At 37.9% G+C, this 22,098-nt stretch overlaps 1 protein-coding gene across 3 annotated transcripts in view; it reads right to left on the bottom strand.

Moving 5' to 3' along the window:
* Positions 1–22,098, bottom strand: part of FOCAD (focadhesin) — a 190,689-nt gene that overhangs the window by 27,792 nt on the left and 140,799 nt on the right. For all 3 annotated transcript variants that reach the window (XM_045020370.1, XM_045020372.1, XM_045020371.1), the window contains exons 23-29: positions 19,461–19,549; positions 17,152–17,193; positions 14,183–14,291; positions 10,428–10,544; positions 7,830–8,068; positions 5,950–6,039; positions 743–890 (exon numbers count right to left, since the gene is read on the bottom strand). In XM_045020370.1, coding sequence (XP_044876305.1) covers positions 743–890; positions 5,950–6,039; positions 7,830–8,068; positions 10,428–10,544; positions 14,183–14,291; positions 17,152–17,193; positions 19,461–19,549 — 834 coding nt within the window. The remainder of the gene's footprint in view (positions 1–742; positions 891–5,949; positions 6,040–7,829; positions 8,069–10,427; positions 10,545–14,182; positions 14,292–17,151; positions 17,194–19,460; positions 19,550–22,098) is intronic.

Genomic DNA, 22,098 nt, shown 5'->3' on the forward strand with positions numbered 1-22,098 from the left:
GTGACAGGAACAGGCTTTTTTTAAATATAAGCACATGCTCTAATTTGCGCTCTCTCTTAGTCTCCATTACAGTTTCCCCAGTGTTGTCAGCCTCACTAGTCAAATTAAATCTCAACCTGAATTGCTAACCCTTTGGGGCGGGGATGACGTCTCATTTTCTGTTAGTGTCATGCATTTTGGCACTATATAAATAATGTCATGCTTAAACCCCACTCATCTGAGTTTTAAAACACTTGAAAACTGTTATGAGAAATGCTGTCAAACCCACATCCACAGTAGCATTTCTTAGTGCTACAATCACAGGAGCAAGCAAAAGGAACTTTCAAAGAAAGGGGCAGAGACCACTATAAAGGATGGGGTTATTGTTTATCAGTAACTTGCTTTGTGCTTTCTGGGAGACTACCCCTTGCAGCAAGGATTCTACCTAGCAAGAGAGAAAGTTTCTATCTAAAAAGAGTTTGATGTATTATTTCTTAGTGCCTGTGCTGTATTAAATAAAAAAAACTTAGAATATCAAATAAGCTTTGTTTGATACATATAAAGCTAGAATGTTATGATAAAAGAAAAACTATAAGTCAAAGATTCATGCATAATAGGAAGATACCTTGGAATTGTGTATCGTCAGTCTGATAGTTATAAGATGTATGGCACTGTCTTCAGTAAAAATCGATGTTATGGGGGGGGACGAAGGAAAAGTGGAGGGGGATAGAAAGTTATAATAAAAAAAAGAAGAGAGTCCTACCTCCTGGAACATTCTGCTTTGCTCTTCACTGTCATCCAGGTAGTTACAGAGTTTCTTCAGAGAGGCAGAGACATGAACCCGTGAGTCTGTTTGGCTGCTGTGACTCATAAATGAAAGAACAAGTCCTACACCCAGGATACATCCAGTGCTTAAAAGGAAGAGAAAACATAAAATGGTTAGGAAGAGTTAAGGAAGCCTAGGCTCCTTTTGGATCTATTTTTCAATACTACTCAGGATACTGAGCTGTAGAAACTCAATTTGAACCTATATGGCATTTCAACTGCATAGATACTACTACTGTGACTGATACCTAGTCTTCTTAAAGGACAGCTCTTTCTCTCTCTTCCTCACAGACCCACACACAGAGATAAGAGTTCGTTGTCTCTAGAGATGAAGCACTCCCAGCCCGTATGCACATGATATACTATACTGATGTCACTAGCAATATCAGCTGTTAAAGTGAACAGTCAATGTAGTGTGAAACAAGGAGGGCAGGAGTTCTGGGGACTCTTGTTAAAACTTGGGATATCCTGTTAAAATTAACAGGAGTACTTGTGGCACCTTAGAGACTAACAAACTTATTTCAGCATGAGCTTTTGTGAGCTACAGCTAACTTCTTCAGATGCATAGAATGGAACACACAGACATGAGATATTATACATACAGGGAACATGAAAAGGTGGAAGTAGACTCTGTTGGTATGCATACTTCCACCTTTTCATGTTCCCTGTATGTATAATATCTCATGTCTGTGTGTTCCATTCTATGCATCTGAAGAAGTGAGCTGTAGCTCACAAAAGTTCATGCTGAAATAAATTTGTTAGTCTCTAAGGTACCACAAGTACTCCTGTTCTTTTTGCGGATACAGACTAACACGGCTGCTACTCTGAAACCTGTTAAAATTATTGCCGCTAGTACTCAAACTAAATAAAAATAACTTCAAGAAATACTTTTGCCTTATCTTTAAACATTTAACACTTTCCAACAGCAACTGGCAGTGGCTACAAGGATTGGAGACATTTTTTCCCAGTCTCTATCTACGCCTCAGAGGAGAATGAAGATAACCCTCAGATACTCCTAAATATCACTGGGATATATGAACTATAGAACAATTGGAAAATTAAACATTTAGAATAATCACACGTTATCATATATAAATTTTATATTATAATTTATCATAAAATATGCAAAAATTAGAGCCAAAGTTTGGCTAAAAGAAAAAAGTGTTTGATATAGTTAGATTTCCAATCACAACAATTTCCAGTGTAACAATGCTTTAAAAAATAATTTACATTTCATAAGGGAGTGTAGGAGGAATAAAGTTTTGTGAGGAAAACAGTGAATTTATTAGTGATCATTCTTACTTTTCTCTTTTTAAATTGTGTCTATACGGCTATTAAAAACATACCAGTGAAAGTGCCACAGCATGCTCTATGGGCTCTTGCTGTAATATTTCTGACATAATGGCAATAATGCTATCTTCTCTTCTCAGTGGAATAATTCAACCATATATAATACTGTAGAGTATACTACACCACAAAGTGCTTCACAAATATTTAATACAAAAGTAAAACTTAAAAGGGCTGATATTATGCATAAGGGCTAAATCCTGAAATCACCGATGTTAATGGGAATTTTTGCCATTGACTACAGTGGGACCAGTAATCTATAAGAAGGTTTAATGATCGAGTTCCATGTTGAAAATGTTTGAAACTTACCCTGTACTGCTGTCAATCAGTTATTTCATATTAAGCATTTTGCAGAGGCAAATCAATTTATTGTCCACAAATGTTAGATGATTATTTGAACGGAGGCCATTTAATGCCTTGAAAATTTCAGATGTATCAGGCTCATTATTGCACATATACTGAACACATAAGATCAACATTCATTTTTGCCAAAAATCATACTTTTTTGTCCTATCATGTTTGTTCTCCAAGTAGTTGTAGTCCAGTTCTGCTATACCATAGATCAATATAGTAACCAAACATTTGAAAGGCTATATAAAAATATACCCTAAGGAAGGAAAATATATATTTAGTAAGCCACAAATACTACCACTTATTTGTGACTTATCTTGGCATTCTTTAACATTTGGAGCATACATAAACCATAGAGAGGTCACAGTCAACACACAGTTTTTCTTAGGTTGAAAAAGAAAAAAAATTCCAAGTCAATATGTAATAAAAGAAGTATGTAGTATAATATATTCACTATCTGCATATTGAATTGTAACAATTGGGTGAAATTAGATGTTCTCTTTGGATTGGTTCTTTTCACCTTGCTTTCTCTGTGATCCTTGTAGAATTGAGTTTGTTTAGAGAGATAATATATTCAATATAAACTAGCTCAATAACATTAAAAGGAATTATATAACGATGACTGCAAATGCATAGTGAACCTTCTGTGTGTCAATAATGTTGAGAGAGAGAGAAATATTTGTAAATTTTATTATGTAAATTCCACAACAAAGAAGCCTAACGACTCTACTGGTGACTTAATTGTTGAATTATTTGTCAAAATCCCCCATTTAATATATATTTACAAGTACACATACACTCAACAGTAATGTGTATGAATATAGGTTTCTAAACAATATTTATTTAATTCTCTATCTTAGGGTTTTATACCACCACCCATCACTGTAGCATCTGAGCACCTTCCATGAAAAATCAAAAGCAATAACAAAGTCCCCAGATGACTGCTTGGAGTCTCTGATATGTCTCCTTTTTTGGGGGGGTCAAGTTTTTGGTTTTCTAAAATGTTGTTAGGGTTTTTTCCCCCTTAAGGTTGATTTGTTTCAGGGTAGGATTTTTTGTATGTTTAGTTGGTTACTTGAGGGTTTTTGGGTAAGAGGGAGTGTCAATACTGTGTCATTTTTATGGTGGCCTATTGGAAGAGAAAGATTTTGCAATATTTTAAGTATTTTTCTGTAACTTACATAGCCTTGGCAGCTCTGTAATAGTACACAATTGTAAACAATCATTTGTTGATTTAGTTGAACAGATGTTTTACAATATTCATGTAATCTTGTTACTTATAATATTTATTGCTTATTTGAAATAGCTCTCTATCTTTGTTTTTCCCCTTAAAATATTAAAGAATTAGTATACTAACAAAAATGCAAAAGAGAATTATTCTAATTAAACAACTGAGCAACCATAGCACTAGTATGAACAATACTATTATCAATACAGACAGTCAACGTTTCAGTCAAAAGTGTACAATGTTATGTGAACTCCACTGTGTGCAGTAACACTCTGCACTACATTTTTATATTAAATAGACACACAAGGAAAAAATCTGTTATGCTCTTTGATACATAGACCACCTCACTGCATCTTCTAAATGGTGCATATCATGTATTAGAAAGCAGTATTGAACCACTAGTTTGCAAAAAAAATTATAGAAACCAAAACATCTACTGTACAACAGTGAAAAAATATGGTAGTAAGTGATGTCTTTTCCACTAGATGGCAGCAAGATACAAGACATATCCTCTCCAACCAAATGGCAGCTCCAAGCAGCCAGACATCTCTTAATAAAAGCTACACACCTTTTAAATCAGGCCAGCATGATGAATTTGCTCTTGGTGACTTATATCACCAGAAGCAGCTCTCCCAGAAACACATTAAATTGAAGCAACTATATTCCAACCACATTTAGAGGAAACATATTTTGGGTGTAAAAATGAACCTTTTTCTTATTTATGTAACATATTATATCTATTTGCAGACAGTTTGTAGCATATTTTTGATGGAACAGAACACCAGAGTATCTTCAGACAATCTCCAGCAGATGAAGTCCAAATGAAATAAACATACTACTGAAGTCACATAGGCAAGAATGTCTGCGGCGCAAAATATAAAGACTAAAGGAACCCACTTTAAAAATAGATATAGTTTTAGCTGGACAAGAATCAATACCAACTAAAGCCTAAAAATACTTTCTTGCTCAGTTTCAAGTTAAGGATTCACACTGCACACCAATTTTATAACTAGCTTAACCTCCTCCCCCCCCCACTCCCAGCTTTACACTTATATCAAACAGGGGGGAAAAGGCTTTAATCTTTCCTCTCCTCTTCTTGATTGTTTTGTGTTCTTCTGTCTGCCTCTTGCTGGCAGGTGGGGGTGGGGGGGAGGGACTATTTTGGCTGTTACTGTGAAGCTTTTATCTTAAGCAGCAGTGGGTACAACAATGTGATGCAGCTGATACAACTCCCTGTGCATTCTATGCCAGCCAAGGGCAGAGAAACTCAAATCAGGAGCCAAACTAAGCTTTCCAAGTTCAGAGCCCAATGAAGTGCAGCTGTGACCCCTCCTGGGCTTTTGAAGAAGTACAAAGGGGGAGGGGAAGAACAGAAATTGTTGCTCTGCTGACTTTGGTAACAGAAGAATCAACATAAGTGGTCATCATTATTAAGTTAACATTTACTCACAGTGATACCTGAGATATTGCAGATATTTCTCTGTTCCTAGAATAGAAAGTAACTATCATATCTGAGATGCCATTCTGTGGTGCATGTTGATTGTTAAATGGCAACTAATGTACAGGAAATAATTCAGTATGTGGATACTTCTGGGCTTGCCTATGTTGGTAACTACGAATATTCTTCAAAGATTTCTTGCCCTGCTGACACACTGCTTCTTTCTTCAAGGCACCCGCAGCATATGACATACATTTGCCTCCCTTCGTATTATTCATGCCATCCACAGCTGTTAATTTAACAGGCTGGCTCTCCCAGATAAAGGAGCCATGCGAGGCAGCCACTCCTATGGCTCAGACTATATTGTGCATACATGCACATTCCAGTAATAGGCTCTGAAGCAGCAGAAACTAGACTCCATTGAACATCTTGGCAGCTATAGAAGAACACTGAGGGGCACTTTCAAAAGTGTTTTTCATTAATGAACACGTGCAGGTAAGGTACACAACAATGCTCCACGTCAAATTGCTGCCACTGCCTGCTGCTCCATCTCCAATGAACAAGATAATTGAATTTTTAATCCTAACATTTATGTTAAAATGAGCATGGTAATGGATTTAGAAGACACAAGACAGGTAGAAGTATCCAAGGACAGGATCAGTCTCCCCATAGCAACAGGTTTGTAGTCCTAAATTCAGAATTTGTGGGTTGAAGCCCTAATGGCCTATACGAATGGTATCAACCACAGTAAATACTGACATCGGTAATGGAATAAACCTACTTGTACTCCAGACTGGTGTCAAAGCAGCAATTTTCCAATGCATCAAGGGACTTCATTAGAAGTAAATTCATCTGTTGGCCTGAAACATCACTACGAAAAAGAAATAAAATAGAAAAAGACACTGTTCAGTTCTTCATGCTGCTTGTGATATTGGGAAAAATGAACTTGCCATTCAACATTGTTTTTTATTTGCTAAAAAAAAATTAGATTCTCATTCTATGTAAGTGCATGATTGTTCATTTTTTGTGCTTTCACACAAATACATGTACAGCTGAAGTCTACAAATCCACTTCAGAACCCACCATTGTTTCTAACTGTCTCAGTTGTAGTGAGGCAGCACTCACACAGAAGCCTGAGACCTTTACTGCTAACACCAAAAAGGAAGAAAACCACAGTATTACATGCTCCATAAAAATTAGCTGCAGCTACAACTTTAATTTTTCACTGGCTTAATGTTTTAAGACGTCATTTTGTGGCTCAGTCTTGAAAAGTTGCTCCCTCACCACCAGCACCACAAATGAAAAGCAAAATCCTTGGATCTTATTTAGAGAAAGAGGCCTGAACATCCTGAACTAACCCCCAAGGGATTTCTTGCTTACAGAATGTGCTGAAAATCCTCTTAAAGAGTAGGAAGGCTTTGGTATAAATTATCTCTACGTTCAACATAAATAGTTTCCTAAGTCAGAGTTTGGTAGCAAAATTTAAGGAATATCTATGACAGAGAAAATTTGGGGGCAAAAAAGCAAAAACTGACCTGCCTTAAATATGTAAGGAATTTTAAAAAAATGTCCTCTCTTGCTATTCTCCTTTCAAAAAAAAAAAAAAGGTCAAACTATATTTCAGGTCCCCTGGTACAGTGTGATGATCTAATCCTGTTTTCTCAGAAGGCTTTTATGGCTTATCTGTAGCTCAGTTGTCACTACTGACTAATTATCAAGAGGCAATATATCCCCAAACTGTGCTGTAGGTTTTTAAAAAGCAGGGCAATCTTATTTTCCCTTTATCCCCTTAGTATTGAGTATCAGGGTAGCGCATTAATGCAAAATGCATTTTAGCCAAGGGAGATGATTCAGAAACCATCAGCTTGAAGGGATAAAAATAAAAGCTATGCCAGCAAGACCTAAATCAAGTACCTGTATTTTACTAAAGGTGTAAGCAAACACAAACCCTACAAGTCATGAAGTAAAAACATCCACAGTCTAAGGTGAGTGCCTGAATTTCTTGGCAACATTCAGGAATCTGTGGCAATTATCTTGGAGAGTCTCCTTTCAACCTTGCAGATATGCTGTAGGATAACTTCTACCAAACAGTCCCTGAAAATGCTGTCTTCACCCCACAGAGTAACGATACACTTAAAGAAGGTCTGTTATACTGGATACACAGAGCTTTTAGAAAGTTGTGTGTTTCATGATGCAGCTAAGATGTTTAGTATCAGGTGCAAGTAACCAGACATTCTTGTTATATGTCATACTTCTGCAGCACATCATGTTCTTACAATTGTGAATACCACCATACAATGCTATAAATAAGGGTAGCTAATCCCCTTAACATTCTTTTTGTGGCTGTATCACTTAAGTGAGTCACACAAGCATCTTAACACCTACACAGTTATGAAAACTAAAACACATCATTAATCTTGAAGGTGTAATGCTGTATTTAAACAAGCACACCCAGCACAGTATGGCAACAATAACAGAGGAGGGGAAGAAGAAGAGATTAATCAAGAAATAAAAAAGATGTCTTAAGTAATCTTGCAAAAGACCTTGGGAATCATTAGACTACAAACTGTAAACACTTTATTCTGCAGAACTTAAATGCCACATTACGGGAAGGGAAAGAAGTTAGTTATTTACACACCTGCTGTAGACTGTAATCCATACCTTACTTTTTCTTCAAACAAACGTGAGATAAACATCCCCAAAGCAAGGCCTATGTGGATTTGAACAGCTTGAGACTCATCAGCATTTGGTTTCCCAGGTAACCTGGCAGTCAGTACACTCAGGACTTCCTCAACCTTCTCCTTGCAGGATACAATGAAAACTGGCACCAAGAGAGACAAAGCAATGGCTGCACAGGAGCGAGCAATAGCACTGGCTGTGTTTTCACCAGAATAGGATTTCTAGGACACATTAAAAAAAAGATTTTTTTTGTTCTTTTTTCCAATTTGTGAGGGAAAACAGTATTTTAGGAATGTAAAAATATACAGCATACAGTACTATAATTGCATTTCTATTTGGGAGCATATAGTATTTCATGGCTTTGCCTCCAGCAACATTTCCTTTCCCCTCACAACCAGTTTAATAATATGGTAATTGAAAATATACCTTCTAGAATCAAAATAGAATGAATAAATATGGAATTAAAAACAAAGTGGGTGAGGGAAATAGGAATTCAATAGCTGGTCTGAGCATAAATACATTTCTCTCTTTTCATAGTCAGCTTTCTTGCTAAAATATTCAGTATAATGATCCAACTCATGTATGTGTAAATAAAAACAGGCATGCGATTCTGTAATTACAGAAAGCCAGGAATTTATCAGGAAGAAAAAAAAATGCTGCTTTAGCGGTGGGGAAGCATCAAGTCCAGAATGGAAAAACATCAGCAGATCCTGAAAAATTTTTGGTGGAAAAGCTTCCCAGGAAACAGATTATTCACCACAAAGGCTTTAAATTCCTTTCCATTTTAAAAGCTGAAATCCCTGTAACTGCCTCTATTTACAAAGCTATAAATAAAAGCTGATTATACGCAATAGCCTACTATATGTGTATTAGCTTATATATAATTATGGGAAGAAAAAGATTCAAATCAGAATGCCAGGTATCCTGTTGAGCGGTGATTTCTACAGGAGGCTTTGTCATTTGAAATGTACAGACTGAGAAAGAAAAAACGTTTTAAAATATATTGTATTTTTGGAAGAGGGAACTGCTGTGAATGAAGTCCCTGGGCTCTGTCTCAAAAATACAATGTATTTTTAAATTGTACCACTTTTGGAGGCAGGTGTTTTGGAAGATTGCAACGTATTAACTCTAGTACCAACTGAGTCCATGGATTTCCTTGGCCCTTGGAAGTCTGGCATTATATTTGCAAGTGGTGTTAAAACTGCACTGGTTTTGGTGGTCTGGGTCCTCCCCCGGTGATGACAAAGGACTAGGATTGGTATGAACTCTTTTAGATCTATCAGTCTTCAGTACTGTTGCCCTTGATGTTTTGTTGAGGTGGCTGGATGTGACCACCCTTTATGGATCAGTTCCTTCCTTTCACAGAGATTGTAGACAGAGTTCTTGTACAAATGCTCATTCATCTTGAGCCACCTCTTGCACCTCTCTCAGGAACCATTCTATTAAGCCCCCTTCTGTTCAGTCTATGTGAGGCCACTAAGGAGATAGTGAGAGGACTGGAGCTGCGGTTCCATCACATGGCTTATACCCCACTCTATGTTCCTCTCATCTAACCCAAGCTGTGTGGTTCCTTTGCTCTCCCTGCAGACTGGCCAAGACAGAAACATAGATAATGGCAAGGTGGTTGAAGCTCAGATCGACATGATATTATTATGTAGATGGAAGAACTTAGAGAGGGACAGAAGTTGTGTCTTCCCCTGGGAAGGGAGTATGCTCACCCTTTTTCAATAAGGCTCACTGTTATGCAGTGCCCTTGGAGGCTCCTCTTGCAAGGTGTTCTACACAAGGATACCATTTTGAAGACAATCTAGAAAGGAAGCTTTAGCTAATGCAGAACACAGTCGCAGTGTACTTAGCAGTGGTATCTGCACAGAACATATGACACCTGTTTCCTGAAGACTACACTGGCTTCCAGTTCACCTCCAGATGCTATTCAAGGAGTTCAGGTTCATGGTTTAGGTTCTAGTTATAAGTCTGAAATCAGATAGGATGTTTCTGCTAATAGTCCCTAGATATGAGAGTTGAGCAAGGCATTTTCAGGGGAAGGACCTTGACTGCATAACTCCCCATTCAGAGTCAGAGTTATACAACCTACAGAGCATGATTTAAGAGCCATGTTTTTATTCAAACTCAGAATTTTGATTTGTGGTGTGGTGTGAGAATCTATTTAGGTTGATATGCTAAAGATTTATTGTTAAGTTTTGTACATGCAGGTAGAAATGTTATAGAGGTTAGGGTTAGTTTTTTTTAAACTGAAAAAAAAAATAAAAGAAAAAGAAATAGATACCAATAACTGCTGAAACTCAAATAGAGAAGAAAATTCAAAAGACAGTTGAAGGCAAAAATCTGAGGAAAAAATATAAAAATAAGAAGCAAATTTGCTAAAAAATAAAATAAAGCCTTCTCATCCTCCTACACATCTTTTTGCAAGAATTAATAGCATCAGTAAAACCAAGGTTAAACAATTATTTCATACAATCATCAACATTAAGATCACTAAATCCAAATACCTATTCTCTTTCCCATAATAGTTACTGTTTTACCCTCTTTCTTTATATATTTTTATACTTCTAGACGTACCTGGTAGAACCAAGGGAAAACTTGACCTTTAGCGCGATAGCGACTGTTCACAATACTAAGGAGTGTTTCTATCACCATAGAAATCCAGTGTTTTGTGGGAAGAAAATCTGGTTCAGTCTATAGGTAATGAAAAAATGACATAAGCCAATAAACATTAACTAACAGCTTCCAAATATTCATTCATTTCTATTCTTAAACCAGGCCACATTCAAGGACAGAAGACAGATTCAGCAGCTGATGTGCCAACTATGAAGTATTTAGCTACGCAACAAGGGTCTAATTCTGCCACTCTTACTCACGAGTAGCACATTTTATTCCCACAAATCATTCCATGAAGTTAGCAGAATAAGGTATTATTCAATGACAGCAAAGATCACTGAATCAGGCCCAAAACTAGCAGCAGTACAGGGGAAAAAAAAAAAGCCCTAAACTGTTATGGCTCAATATGAGCAAGTAACTGGCTGTATCAATTTTCTTAGAGCCAGGCATAAATTAAATGTGGAAACAAAAATCATGTATGAAAACTTGAAAATTTTCAGGCTGAATCGACAGCATGATATTCTCCAAGGACACTATAGTTAAATATTTTTCACCTCTTGAAAAATGACATGGGATCTTTAATTTTATGTGGGTAGCCACTATATACGGGCAGATAGGACCACAACTTGTGCCTCAGACAAACAGCGTCTTTTCATATTCTGTTTAATTGTTTGTGCTGTAGCAAGAACAGAATGTATTAAAACAACAGACGCATAAACAGAACATGCACACAGAAAACAAACAGTAAACTGAGGTGTCACTATGACACAGGAAGTGCAATTTACCAATGCAATAAATGATGCATGGATTAAAGTGTGCCAAATATGGATGGTACTTCTAACAATGCAGTACCCCGACCCATGCCCCCAGTAACAGACTATAATTTCCCTTCTGGAAATCAGTCCTAAAAAGACCTTTTCCCCTCGAGACAGAAATAAAATGGATAACAGACAATTTTCTCAGAAATAGGAAGCAGTATGTGCATCAGTCATAACATTGTTAGCAAAATAACAACAACAAATATTGTGTGCTTATGTAATACTCTCCACCCGAGTCTCTCAAGGTGCTTTACAAAATGAACAAAGCCAGCCTTAAAATGTGTCTGGGATACTCTACAACTCAAGAAACGGGCTCAGATAGATTGAGACTTGCCAAAGGTCCCCTAAAGACTGTGACAGAGCTAGAAATAGAACCCAGGACAGAACAAAGATTATTATTCCACTTGAGAAAAGAAGAAAAAAAACCCTATCATTTGGACTAGGAAATCACATGGCTCTATTTCAATATTCCATGTTATAACAAGTTAATTTAGTATCTGTAAGTGGATAGCAGTTGTGGGTGTTCAGGATACAAATATTTTATGAATTTGATTGATTGAATTTGTTCTCTGGCACCTCTTATGGAGAAGAACTTCATTCCATTTCCCAGAAGTACTATTTCCACTAACATGACCCAGGAACTTGTAGACAGAACATATGTCATTATATTTTTTGCTCATCAGCTTGATAAGGTGCGTTTAAAACCACAGTTGAACAAATGTACTGAGATATAAATGTAGTTTTTCCCCACAATTCAGAAGTCAGTTCTCTAATGGGGCTATTTACTAATGCTTCCCTACTTGTTTTCCTAGTAGAACTGACTGGAAAGGCTCCTGAAGGTCGTCACTCATATCAAAAATTCAGTATTGCCAACCCAAAAAGTGCAAACATTGTGAATTGATAAAATCATGGCTTTGGGGTCTGTTTTCTGATTTTTTGAACTCTTCCTACCCATAACTGTCTGTGGCAATTAACAGTGTTGCCAATTCTTACAAATTAATCACACAATGCAATTTTTGTCCCTGTTTCAGGAGCTCTTGCTAGAGAATCCAACCAGCCATCGTGCTAGGCACTGCACAAACACTTTGTAAGAGACTGTCCTTGCCCCAAAGAGCTTGAAATCTAGTGAAAAGAGATGGGAATGAATTTGTGATATGGAACATGGAATGGGCCACACCCCACACCTCTCATACAAAAACTACCAAAACTTCCATTTTAACGGCGACTGAGCTGATCTAGAGTCAAACTGGTGACCCATAAGTGAAAAGGCTCTGTAGCTCTTTAGCTGTGTCCTCAGTTCCCTAACAAGTGCTAATGTCATACCTCTGAGAATAAGGCTGACTTTCTGAAAACATAAGTTGTTTAAATCAAATTCAAGTTCCAGCCTTCTTTGGAGCTTACACAGGCAGGGTCTTCAACACTTTGGCCAGACAAGCAACATCTCAAACACACACTACTGTAAAATGCTCCACTCTGTTCTGACAGCTGCTATTAACCAAAGTAAAAACACTAAAAATGCAAGAATGAAACAAATATTAACAGTGAGTCCAAATAACTGGGACAAAGATTGACCTAGTAGCAGGATACCACAGTAAACTAATGGAGACTGGGTTTCAGAAGAATCTTCAGGAAGTCAACATGTTGAAAACCAGCTACATGATGGAGACAACAGGCAGAGTTTTCTGGCATTGAGGCAAGAATACTGGGAGACCACAATGTATCAAGTAAATCTTCATTCCTCTCACTCTGAATGAAGTCCTTTGAGTCTTAAAGATACATACTTTTTTTCATTTTAATCTCCTTAAGGCTTTGCATCATGACCATGTTTTTCATCAATAAAAAGGCTGAATTATTCTCCTTCCAGAGCCTGTCGAAACTGTTCCTGACCCGGACAGAGTGGTCAGTGCAGAGCAGTGTGTGGCATTCCCAGCTGCTGGGGCCCTTTACAGTTCTTCCAGCCCATACAGACCCAGTGGGAAGGTAATTAACATAAGACAGATTCAGACTACTAGCTTGTGGTGTTTCTATTGCACTGAAAAGTTGGGCATAATAATCCTACTTTCCACATTTAGCTACAATCCACATTTCTCTCTCCTCCTAGTTATATTTTCTATTATTTAAAAAGTGTTACAAGCAGCTTCTTGAGCCAAACTATCTATCAATTTGTACTGTGTTACACTGGGAAATACCAGCAACTCATCATTACTTTACTATCTGAAAAACAGATTCATGTTAATAATGATCTTCAAGCAGAATGGGTGTTCTCCTTGCCTGACCAAATTATGCACCAAGGTTAAGGATCTGAGGTCAACATAAGAAGAATGCCAGTGCCCATATTCTGAGGCAAAGGACACAAGGACAAAAGTTGTGTATGTAATTATTTATATACATAAATCACACACCTATACATACTGTGGATATATCTATTTCTAAAACAAATGATCTTTTCCAGGTGCGAATTTAGAGCTCATGAAAGTGCCAGATTGCCAGTCCCAGAAAGTGAAGTCCTCTATTGAGATGCAGTATAGGTAGAGCACAGGCAGTGGCACTGCAAACTCTCTCAAAACATTTTATTAAATCTGATCTGGAGAAGGCAGGTGGGGGAAGCCTCAACATCTACTGGATCTTTCTCTGCTCTGACAATACTGACAACAAATGTGTCAATTGTGGTGTTTTGTGTGAGGAGGACACACTCAGATTGAGACCACCAAGCTGATTTCACACAGAACAGAGCTAGCAGATGGTCACTACTGAGCAGGACTGGATATGAACAGATATGAGAGTGAGGGGTTCTGCATTCCATTATCAGATCTCTCAGCCATGCAACGTCACAGTGCTTTTGTTTTGATTGTAAGTCAAATTAAGATGACAAAACGGTGTTTCTAAGGTTCAACTCACCTCTGGTCCTACTTCAGTGTCTGAAGAAAGGCTATTTTCATATTTTGCCACAGCAACAGCAAGGCCAGTTAAAGCTAAGATAGAGTTTCCTTTCACCACTGGGCTGTCCCTATTGAAAAGAATAAACAGTAATTAATGAGACATAAGAGATTGAGATAATGAAACACACTAATAATTGGGAAAGCACACGCCACAAGAGTTCTGTATAACAAATACCAACCTTTCAGTGAGATTCTCAAAGTTAACAACTATCTCAGATGGTTCACTGACCCAGTGGAAGTGCCCCACATCTCACCCTCAGATCACAGTGAGATGGGAGGAAATTAAGCTTACTGTTTCAATAGTTTTCTTTTTGCCTCTTTGTCATCCAAAGCCTAACACAAACATGTGTGTATATGTATATGAGAGAAAGAGAGACTATTGCTGCAACTAAAGAAAGTCTGTTAAAGCTAAATAGTCTGCCTCACACCATTTATATATTTTGCTTTTGCTGAAAAGATCTAAAATTCTTTCTATATAATTTGTCTGATGGTGGTACTAATCTTGCAAAAAAATTAACATGGCTGAGTCTAGCAGTCACACTCTTCCAAAAGCGTGCAATGCTTGGAGAGGTAGGTGTTTATTACAGTAGCAGCAGCGGCACGCATACACACACACAGCGCCACAAAACAAGCCACAGTCTTACCTGGCTATAAAGCTTTATGCAGCTAAGTGTTGTGTGGCATTCTTACCACAGAGCATTAAGATTTCATACAAATGTAATAAAGAAAAAGTTCCAATATGTGCTAGCACATTTTGGAACTCTTCCCTGGTACACAGATTGGAACACTCTGACAGCTGTGCATAGGATTTGCTGACAATGCTGAGTAAATGTACGCTCCCTCAGTATTTTGGTATTTTAAAGACATTGGCATTCAGATTATGTCCAGAAAAAGGACTGCAAAGATAGGCTCCAAGTACTTCTTTGTAATCCTGTAGTCTACCTTTTAGGTATTATGTAGACTAGAACATGTGAAATACCATCATACTGGATGCTGATGTAATATACAGTACTGGTTAAATGAAGTATTCTACATTTCAGTTTCCATTTTTACACACTGCATCACTGTATTGCATATCCACAAAGACTGCTCAACTACTACTATAAATATGTACTACTCTGAAAGCTCAAACCCATTCTCCTGTCTTTAGAGATTTCTTTTTGCATCTGAAAATAGTTTTTTGATAAGGCAGATGAGTGTCTTAATGGAATGTCACTGACTTTTCAGCTCTGGGACACTAAACCCAGACCACTCTGGATCAGACAGAGCTAAAATAATTTTGATTAGGTGGTTAGTTCATTTCTCAGAGTATTCTTCTTATGTTACCTTAAATCACTTCTGAATTTATTGATGTAGTCATTTATTGTTATGTCTATTGCTAGTGACAGTGGTTGCACTCTAAAATGCCTCAACTGTTAGACACGTTTAAACTGGCCTCCCTCACCTGGATGCCTTAAATTCATAAAAAACATTCTACTGTCATAGAACAAAATATCAGCCTGTCAGCATAAAGACAACACCACAGACCCACAAACCACTAGGTTCTATGAGAAAAAACAAAAATGTTTCAAAGACTAGACCAATCTATCCTGGAATTTACTGAAGTTAGACTAGGAAAAAACACAAAACATAGCAAAAGCTCCAGCGGCATGGTCTGTCCATGGGAAATCCCTTGAAGCTAGCCATGAAGAGAGTGTAACCCCAGGAACCAACAGTGAAAAGTTACCTAATCAACTAATTTGACCAGTGAACTATTTTCATGACAAAAACCTTGTACATTCTTTTTCAGTAAATTGGCTCTTGTTACTTAGAGCCAGGAAATGACATTCTGAGAGTTCATTATGTCCCTGTATTGTATGTTGCTCTTTATAGTAGCTACACAAAGGATTTCAACCTTTACTTCTCTAACTTTTCATAGGCATTTAATGAATAGCTAAAATATAGAGTTCAATTTTAATCAGTTCTTCTTCTTCATCTCCTCCTCTACCCAGGAGTGAACTACCTGAAGGTAGATTGGCAGGGAAGCATGTGGATGTGAACATTTCCAACAGCAGCATTCTCTAAGAACAGCTGTGTGGTTAAAAAGGCAAAAACCTTCAAAATCTTTACAGAAAATTTGAATATCTAGAATGGCCAGAACTCTGAATTTCCCAATATATTTAAGACTAATCTTCTCTGCAGCTCCAGCAGGTACCACCCACTGAATCAGCCTATGATAAATAGCAATGTGGTTCTATCGCTGCTGCGATCTCCATGGCAGAGCCCGTGATTTTAAGAGTTATTTTTATCCAGATTCGCGGCTTTTGGCACTTATCTGGTCAAGTACAAGAAGCTGTTATCCAGGTTAACCAATCACAGAGTACAGTGAAGTGATGTCCATCAATGAAGTACGTGTACACAGGGAAGAAATCAAGCCATTAGCATCCATTCCTAAAGTCTTTCAGTGATGACTGATGGTGGAACCAGAGTGTTCACTGCTAACCCAATGCCATGAGCTAATATGCCAGTGACAGCCTGAAAACATGTATCTGCATCTACCTTCAGGAGGGAGAGGGGTCTGGACACAAGCAGGAACACTTAAGAGTGAGAGACAGTGGGTTAGTTTTGAAGAGGTGATGTTCCACCCCAGAGACAGCTGAGAGGAATAAAATTATAAAAAGAATGACTTAAGGAAAATTCTTTGCCATACAAGATTGGACCAATAGCGCATAGAGTGGTATTCTGCCTTTTGAGTAGCCTATGCCTAATTCTTCAGAAAATGCACCTAGCCAACTATACAATGCAGTACATGGAGGGAAAGTGCCTATCCTTATACCTGTGGCTATGAGTTGAAATCACATCAATAGGAAATATTGGCTTACATCACACACAATGAAAAAAATCCAGAGGAAATCACTCTCTAGCCTCTAATAAAGGAACAATTCTTACTTTGAAGCACCCTTGATAACATCAGTCAGCATGTCTCTGACCCTGCAGGAGAGACAAAAAGTAAAGTTAGCACATTATACTTCACATTGCACCATGAACTTGGCCATGACGCATTTTCCCTCTAGTCCTCCAATTGACCACTCTATGTTAGCAAACATCACATCCAATACTTATTTTATAAAACTTAGTGTAAACTAGTAAAAATTGTCACATACCATCTTGCATTTTTCACATCTTTAAATCCATTAAAACTGTCCTCTAAAAAGGCTCTTATCTGATTTTATACTACATTGTGAAAAAAAACAAGTTCATGCAGCAGCCATAAATCTGATCATCTAGCTATTGCAGATAGCTTTCCCGGTCAATGTTCTACGCCCCAGCCTAATAAAATGAAAATATTCTACAATGGAGAACTATAACAATTTATCCAACATTTATTATAGTCCAGAACACAACTATGTGTGGTTAAGCTATCAGGTGGTGCAATAGTATAAATTTATTGAAATGAAAGCTATATGGTCACTTAGAATACTTTCTATGTTACTGTGATCAATTTACAACACATTACTTGACTTTATTTGTTTAGTTTTGCATTCATATCCAGAGGATGAGCTGCGATAAATCTTTTATACTGACAAGTTTTTTTTAATATATAAATCCCATACACCACAATTTACAATATGAAGTAGTAAATCTTAACTAGGACTGTCATCCAACCCAAAAAGATACCTATCCTTCAATCAAATTTCTACAACATATAATAAAATGTTTGAAATTGTAGCTATAAAACAAAGTGTATAGGTCACTCATACTTTAAAGAATAAAATCAATGTTTCATTTTAAGCACAATATTTGTTTTTGTACAGTCACTAAAAAAAACCCCACCTAAGTTGAAAGCATTTACACCGAATGGCACAACCAATATAATGGTGCAAAAATGCATTAAACAGTAAAATTCAGTATTGCCTTCTCCACTGTTGCAAACGTCAAGGTCAGATTTCAGAGTGGGCAATATTGATAAATACCTAATAGGCCCTCTGAGTGCTGGCCTCTCCTTTTACCCTCATCTGATCCTGTAAGGTGCATAGCACCCTCAAATCTCTTTTTAAGTCAATGAGAATTAAGGGTATTCAGCACCTTACAGGTCTGAGCCCATGAGGAAGGGACTAGAGAGACTCAACGTTACAACTGGGAGCCCAGTTCCTTTGCTGACTTAGCACTTGCATCTGCACCTACACAAATTTAAATCACTTTTTAAAAAGCTGTTTAATTTAATAGCTTACGTCAAGCAATTACAAACAGTGGGGAGAGGAGGCTAAGGCAGATTTTGTTGGTCCCCTGACCTAAAAAGCAATTTTGCAAGAATATCTTCTACTTCCATCCTATCTCAGAAGTTCTAGGAGAGCATACACTTTTCTCTTTATACCTGATGGGATACAGAGGATCAAATACAGTGCCATTGGCAAAAATCTGCTTTAAGAGAAGAGAGAATTAGGCCTATTTTACCAACCATATACTCAGTGCTTAGTTGAATAAAATAACTAAGAAATTACATTTTCCTTATCGACTATGGCTTTATACCAACTCACGGTTTAAATTTATTGTAAGGACCATCCTGACTGTGTGTAAGTGAATGTGTACACATGCATATAAAATACACACAGAGAGAGAAATAAAGACATCTATAATAAACACATGACAAAATCCTCATCTGCTGTAAAAGCAACATAGCTCCACTGACTTCAATGGAACTACACCAGCTGAAGATCTGGACGAGAGTACACTTCTTTAAAAACACACACACACACACACTCTCTCTCTCTCTTTCTCTCTCAAGTTTTATATTGTGCCCATCATCATGGTATCTGAGAATGCACCCCCAACCTCCCTCCTCCAAGACTGTCTTTACAAGAAATGTAAGCCTTGACATGATATAAAGTCATTCAATAAAGACAGCATAATTTTTGTGTCTGTTACTCAATTATGCACTGAGCAAAAGGTTTTCATATAGCAGGATATAAAATAACTGCAGTTTTCAATTCCTTCCAGCTACTGTCACTACTAGGTTCCATAAACTGCAAAGGGTTAGCTATCTGTGAATATAAGCATCCTTTCCTACACTCTCTTCTCTCCATCTTTTTTAAAATTAGAGATCATATCTGTAAAATTAGAGATCATATCTGTTTTTTCTCATTAGCACTCATACTGATGATTAAACTTGCAACATTAAAGCCTTTGAAGTATCCCCACCCTTTTGCCCCCCTCACTTGCAGTTACAAGTGATGAGGAGCAGACAGTGATTCTCTTACCAGAGCCAGGCTGTAAATTGTTTGTACTGCACCTCTTCAGGATCCTCTTTTCCATGTTTTAACTGCATCTCCAGCTCTGCCTGTCTCCCCTGCAGAATCACAACATAAATCAGAAGGAGATCTTGCATGGGTAATAATCCTGAGATTTCTGCTGGGAACACTTGTGTAACAGATGTAACCTTTCCCTTGAGATCCATGTCATGACTGGACTTAATTGTTCTTGATACTACATCCATTGTAATATACAATGTATTCAGTGAAAGAATTGCAATTTTTGATTCTGGGAAGAGTGGAGTGGTTGCTATAGACAGAAAATGGTTCCAGCTTCCTAATGATGGAAGGAAACTTATTCCCTCGTAACAAAGAAGCATCAACAAACTTGTATCCCACAGGGAAGAAGATTTGGAAACCAAAGGTACAATGACAGCAAAACCTATTGTTTACTTAATGCATCATTTAAACCAGAATTTCTCAACCTTTTACTCACTGACTGTCCTCTTTGCAATCCTTCATGCCAGTTCTAGCTGTGCCTCAAAGGATGTGCTGTTGGATTCCCCACAGTGGTTTATGGGATGCTTTTGTGATCTGAGAAGGTGTTAAGCAAATCTGTTCAGTAGGAGACTGAGAATGGGTGTCTAGGTTTAGCCTCCACCCCCAAGATAACCACTGATTTTATTAAGTCTTGATGGAAAATATATGAGCACAAGCACTGTTTTTCAAACATTCAACATCTTTATGTAGGATAATCATGAAAACTTGAGAACACAAGAGAGTAATCTCTGCAAAATCCAAATGTCATTAACAAAATGTGAATCAGGGCTTGTCTACACAAAGAGTTAGTGCATGGCAAGCCACGGTGTGAATCTTCGGCAGGCTAGCTTGCCACGTACTAACTGACCACGTGGCCCCTGCTGCTGCTGCACACTAGAAGTTCCACAGTGTGCTTAAAAGGGGAGTACATCAAAGCACACTATAGAACTTCTAGTGCACAACAACAGAATCCATAACATGTTCTGACCCACTTCCATTTCAAGCACGCTGTGGAACTGTCAGTGTGTGGCAACAAGGTCACATGGCCAGCTCATTTGCAGTAGATTCACATTCTGGCTTACTATGCACTAAAACTCCTTATAAACAAGCACTAAGACTAAATAAAGAAGTCTGATTATAGTAGTTAGACACAGGACCAGGAGTCAGGACTTCTACGTTCCATTCCCAGCTCTGTCACTGATTCTCTAATTCTCAGATTCAGTAGAGCATCTAAACACATCCTCAACTTTAAGCACATGCTTAAGTCCATTCCAATTCCACAAAGCACCTAAGCATGTGTTTGTGCACATTGCTAAGTTCAGGCCTATATGACCATAGTCACGGTGGGTATATCTACACTGCAGCTGGGAGTATGCCTCCCAGCCCCAATAAACAGACTTGAGTGGGGCGTGAGCCAACGTACTAAAAATAGTGAAATGGATGTTGCTGTACCAATGGAGGCTCAGGCTAGCCACTCGAGTGCAAGTTCACTTGACTCCCTGGGTCCGAGTTTGGGTGGCTAGCCTGAGTCTCTGCCAGTGCAGCAACATCCACACTGCTATTATTAGTACACCTGTCTGCTAGTACGAGACTGTCTACCTGGGCTAGAAGGCTCACTCCCAGCTACAGAGTAGACATACCTTTAAGGCTCAATCCTGCAAGGCACTTAAGTATGTACATACTCTCAATGGGACTTCTCGGGTACTTAAAGCAAAACACATACTTAAGTGTTTTGCTAGACTGGGTATAGAGTGCTCAGCACCTTGCAGGACTGAGCCCTTAGGCTCTCTGTGCCTCAGTCCTCAATCTGTAAAATGGGTATATAACTCCCTCACTTCCTCATAGGCATACTGAACTACTTATTTGTTTGAACTAACTATGGTAACTTATATTTGTAAAGTGCTTTTACAGCATCAGATGAAAAGTGCTACAGAAGCATAAGGTATAATTATTCTAGTTCTCTGAAAAGAGGAGCAAATAAATACATGGGAGCAGACTTCAAAGGCACAATGGTATGCTTCAATGCTCCAGTAAATGACAAAATCCTAGAGAGGATTTCAGAAGCAGAGCTGGTAAAAGCTGTTCTTTTCACAAAATCTTAGTGTTTGAGGTAGACGGATGAAAGAGGAGAATAACAAAATATAGGCAACAAAGTACTACTCTCTATAGTTACGACCTAAAATTACTATTTAAAAAGTAGGTTGGCTAGTTCTGTTTTGAAACAAGGCTGTGTTTAAACCTGACAATTTGGTGCTAACTAAAAAGTGATTTGCTTTGAAAATTGTATCTCTAATGGTCCCTCATTCATGTATAAATTCTGTTACATTACCTCACCAAAGACGATACTTCCATGAAACTTTTGGAATTTACTCAGCAGTCTGAGCTGCTCAGACTATGAAAGTGTCCAGTATCACGTGACATACATAGGAGAAAACATGAATCATTCCCGATAGCAGGACAAAGCCAACCATACATTGCTTTTGACAGGGAAGCTATTTATTGCTACAATTTTATAGATTGGAACCTCTGTGGTCTGGAAATCAGGCTGCATAATCTCACTGGAACAGATTCTCTGGTCAAATTTCCAGTACTTCCTGCTTTGGGGTGG

The sequence above is a fragment of the Mauremys mutica genome, chromosome 6 (genome assembly GCF_020497125.1).
Source record: "Mauremys mutica isolate MM-2020 ecotype Southern chromosome 6, ASM2049712v1, whole genome shotgun sequence".
Lineage (NCBI taxonomy): Eukaryota > Metazoa > Chordata > Testudines > Geoemydidae > Mauremys > Mauremys mutica.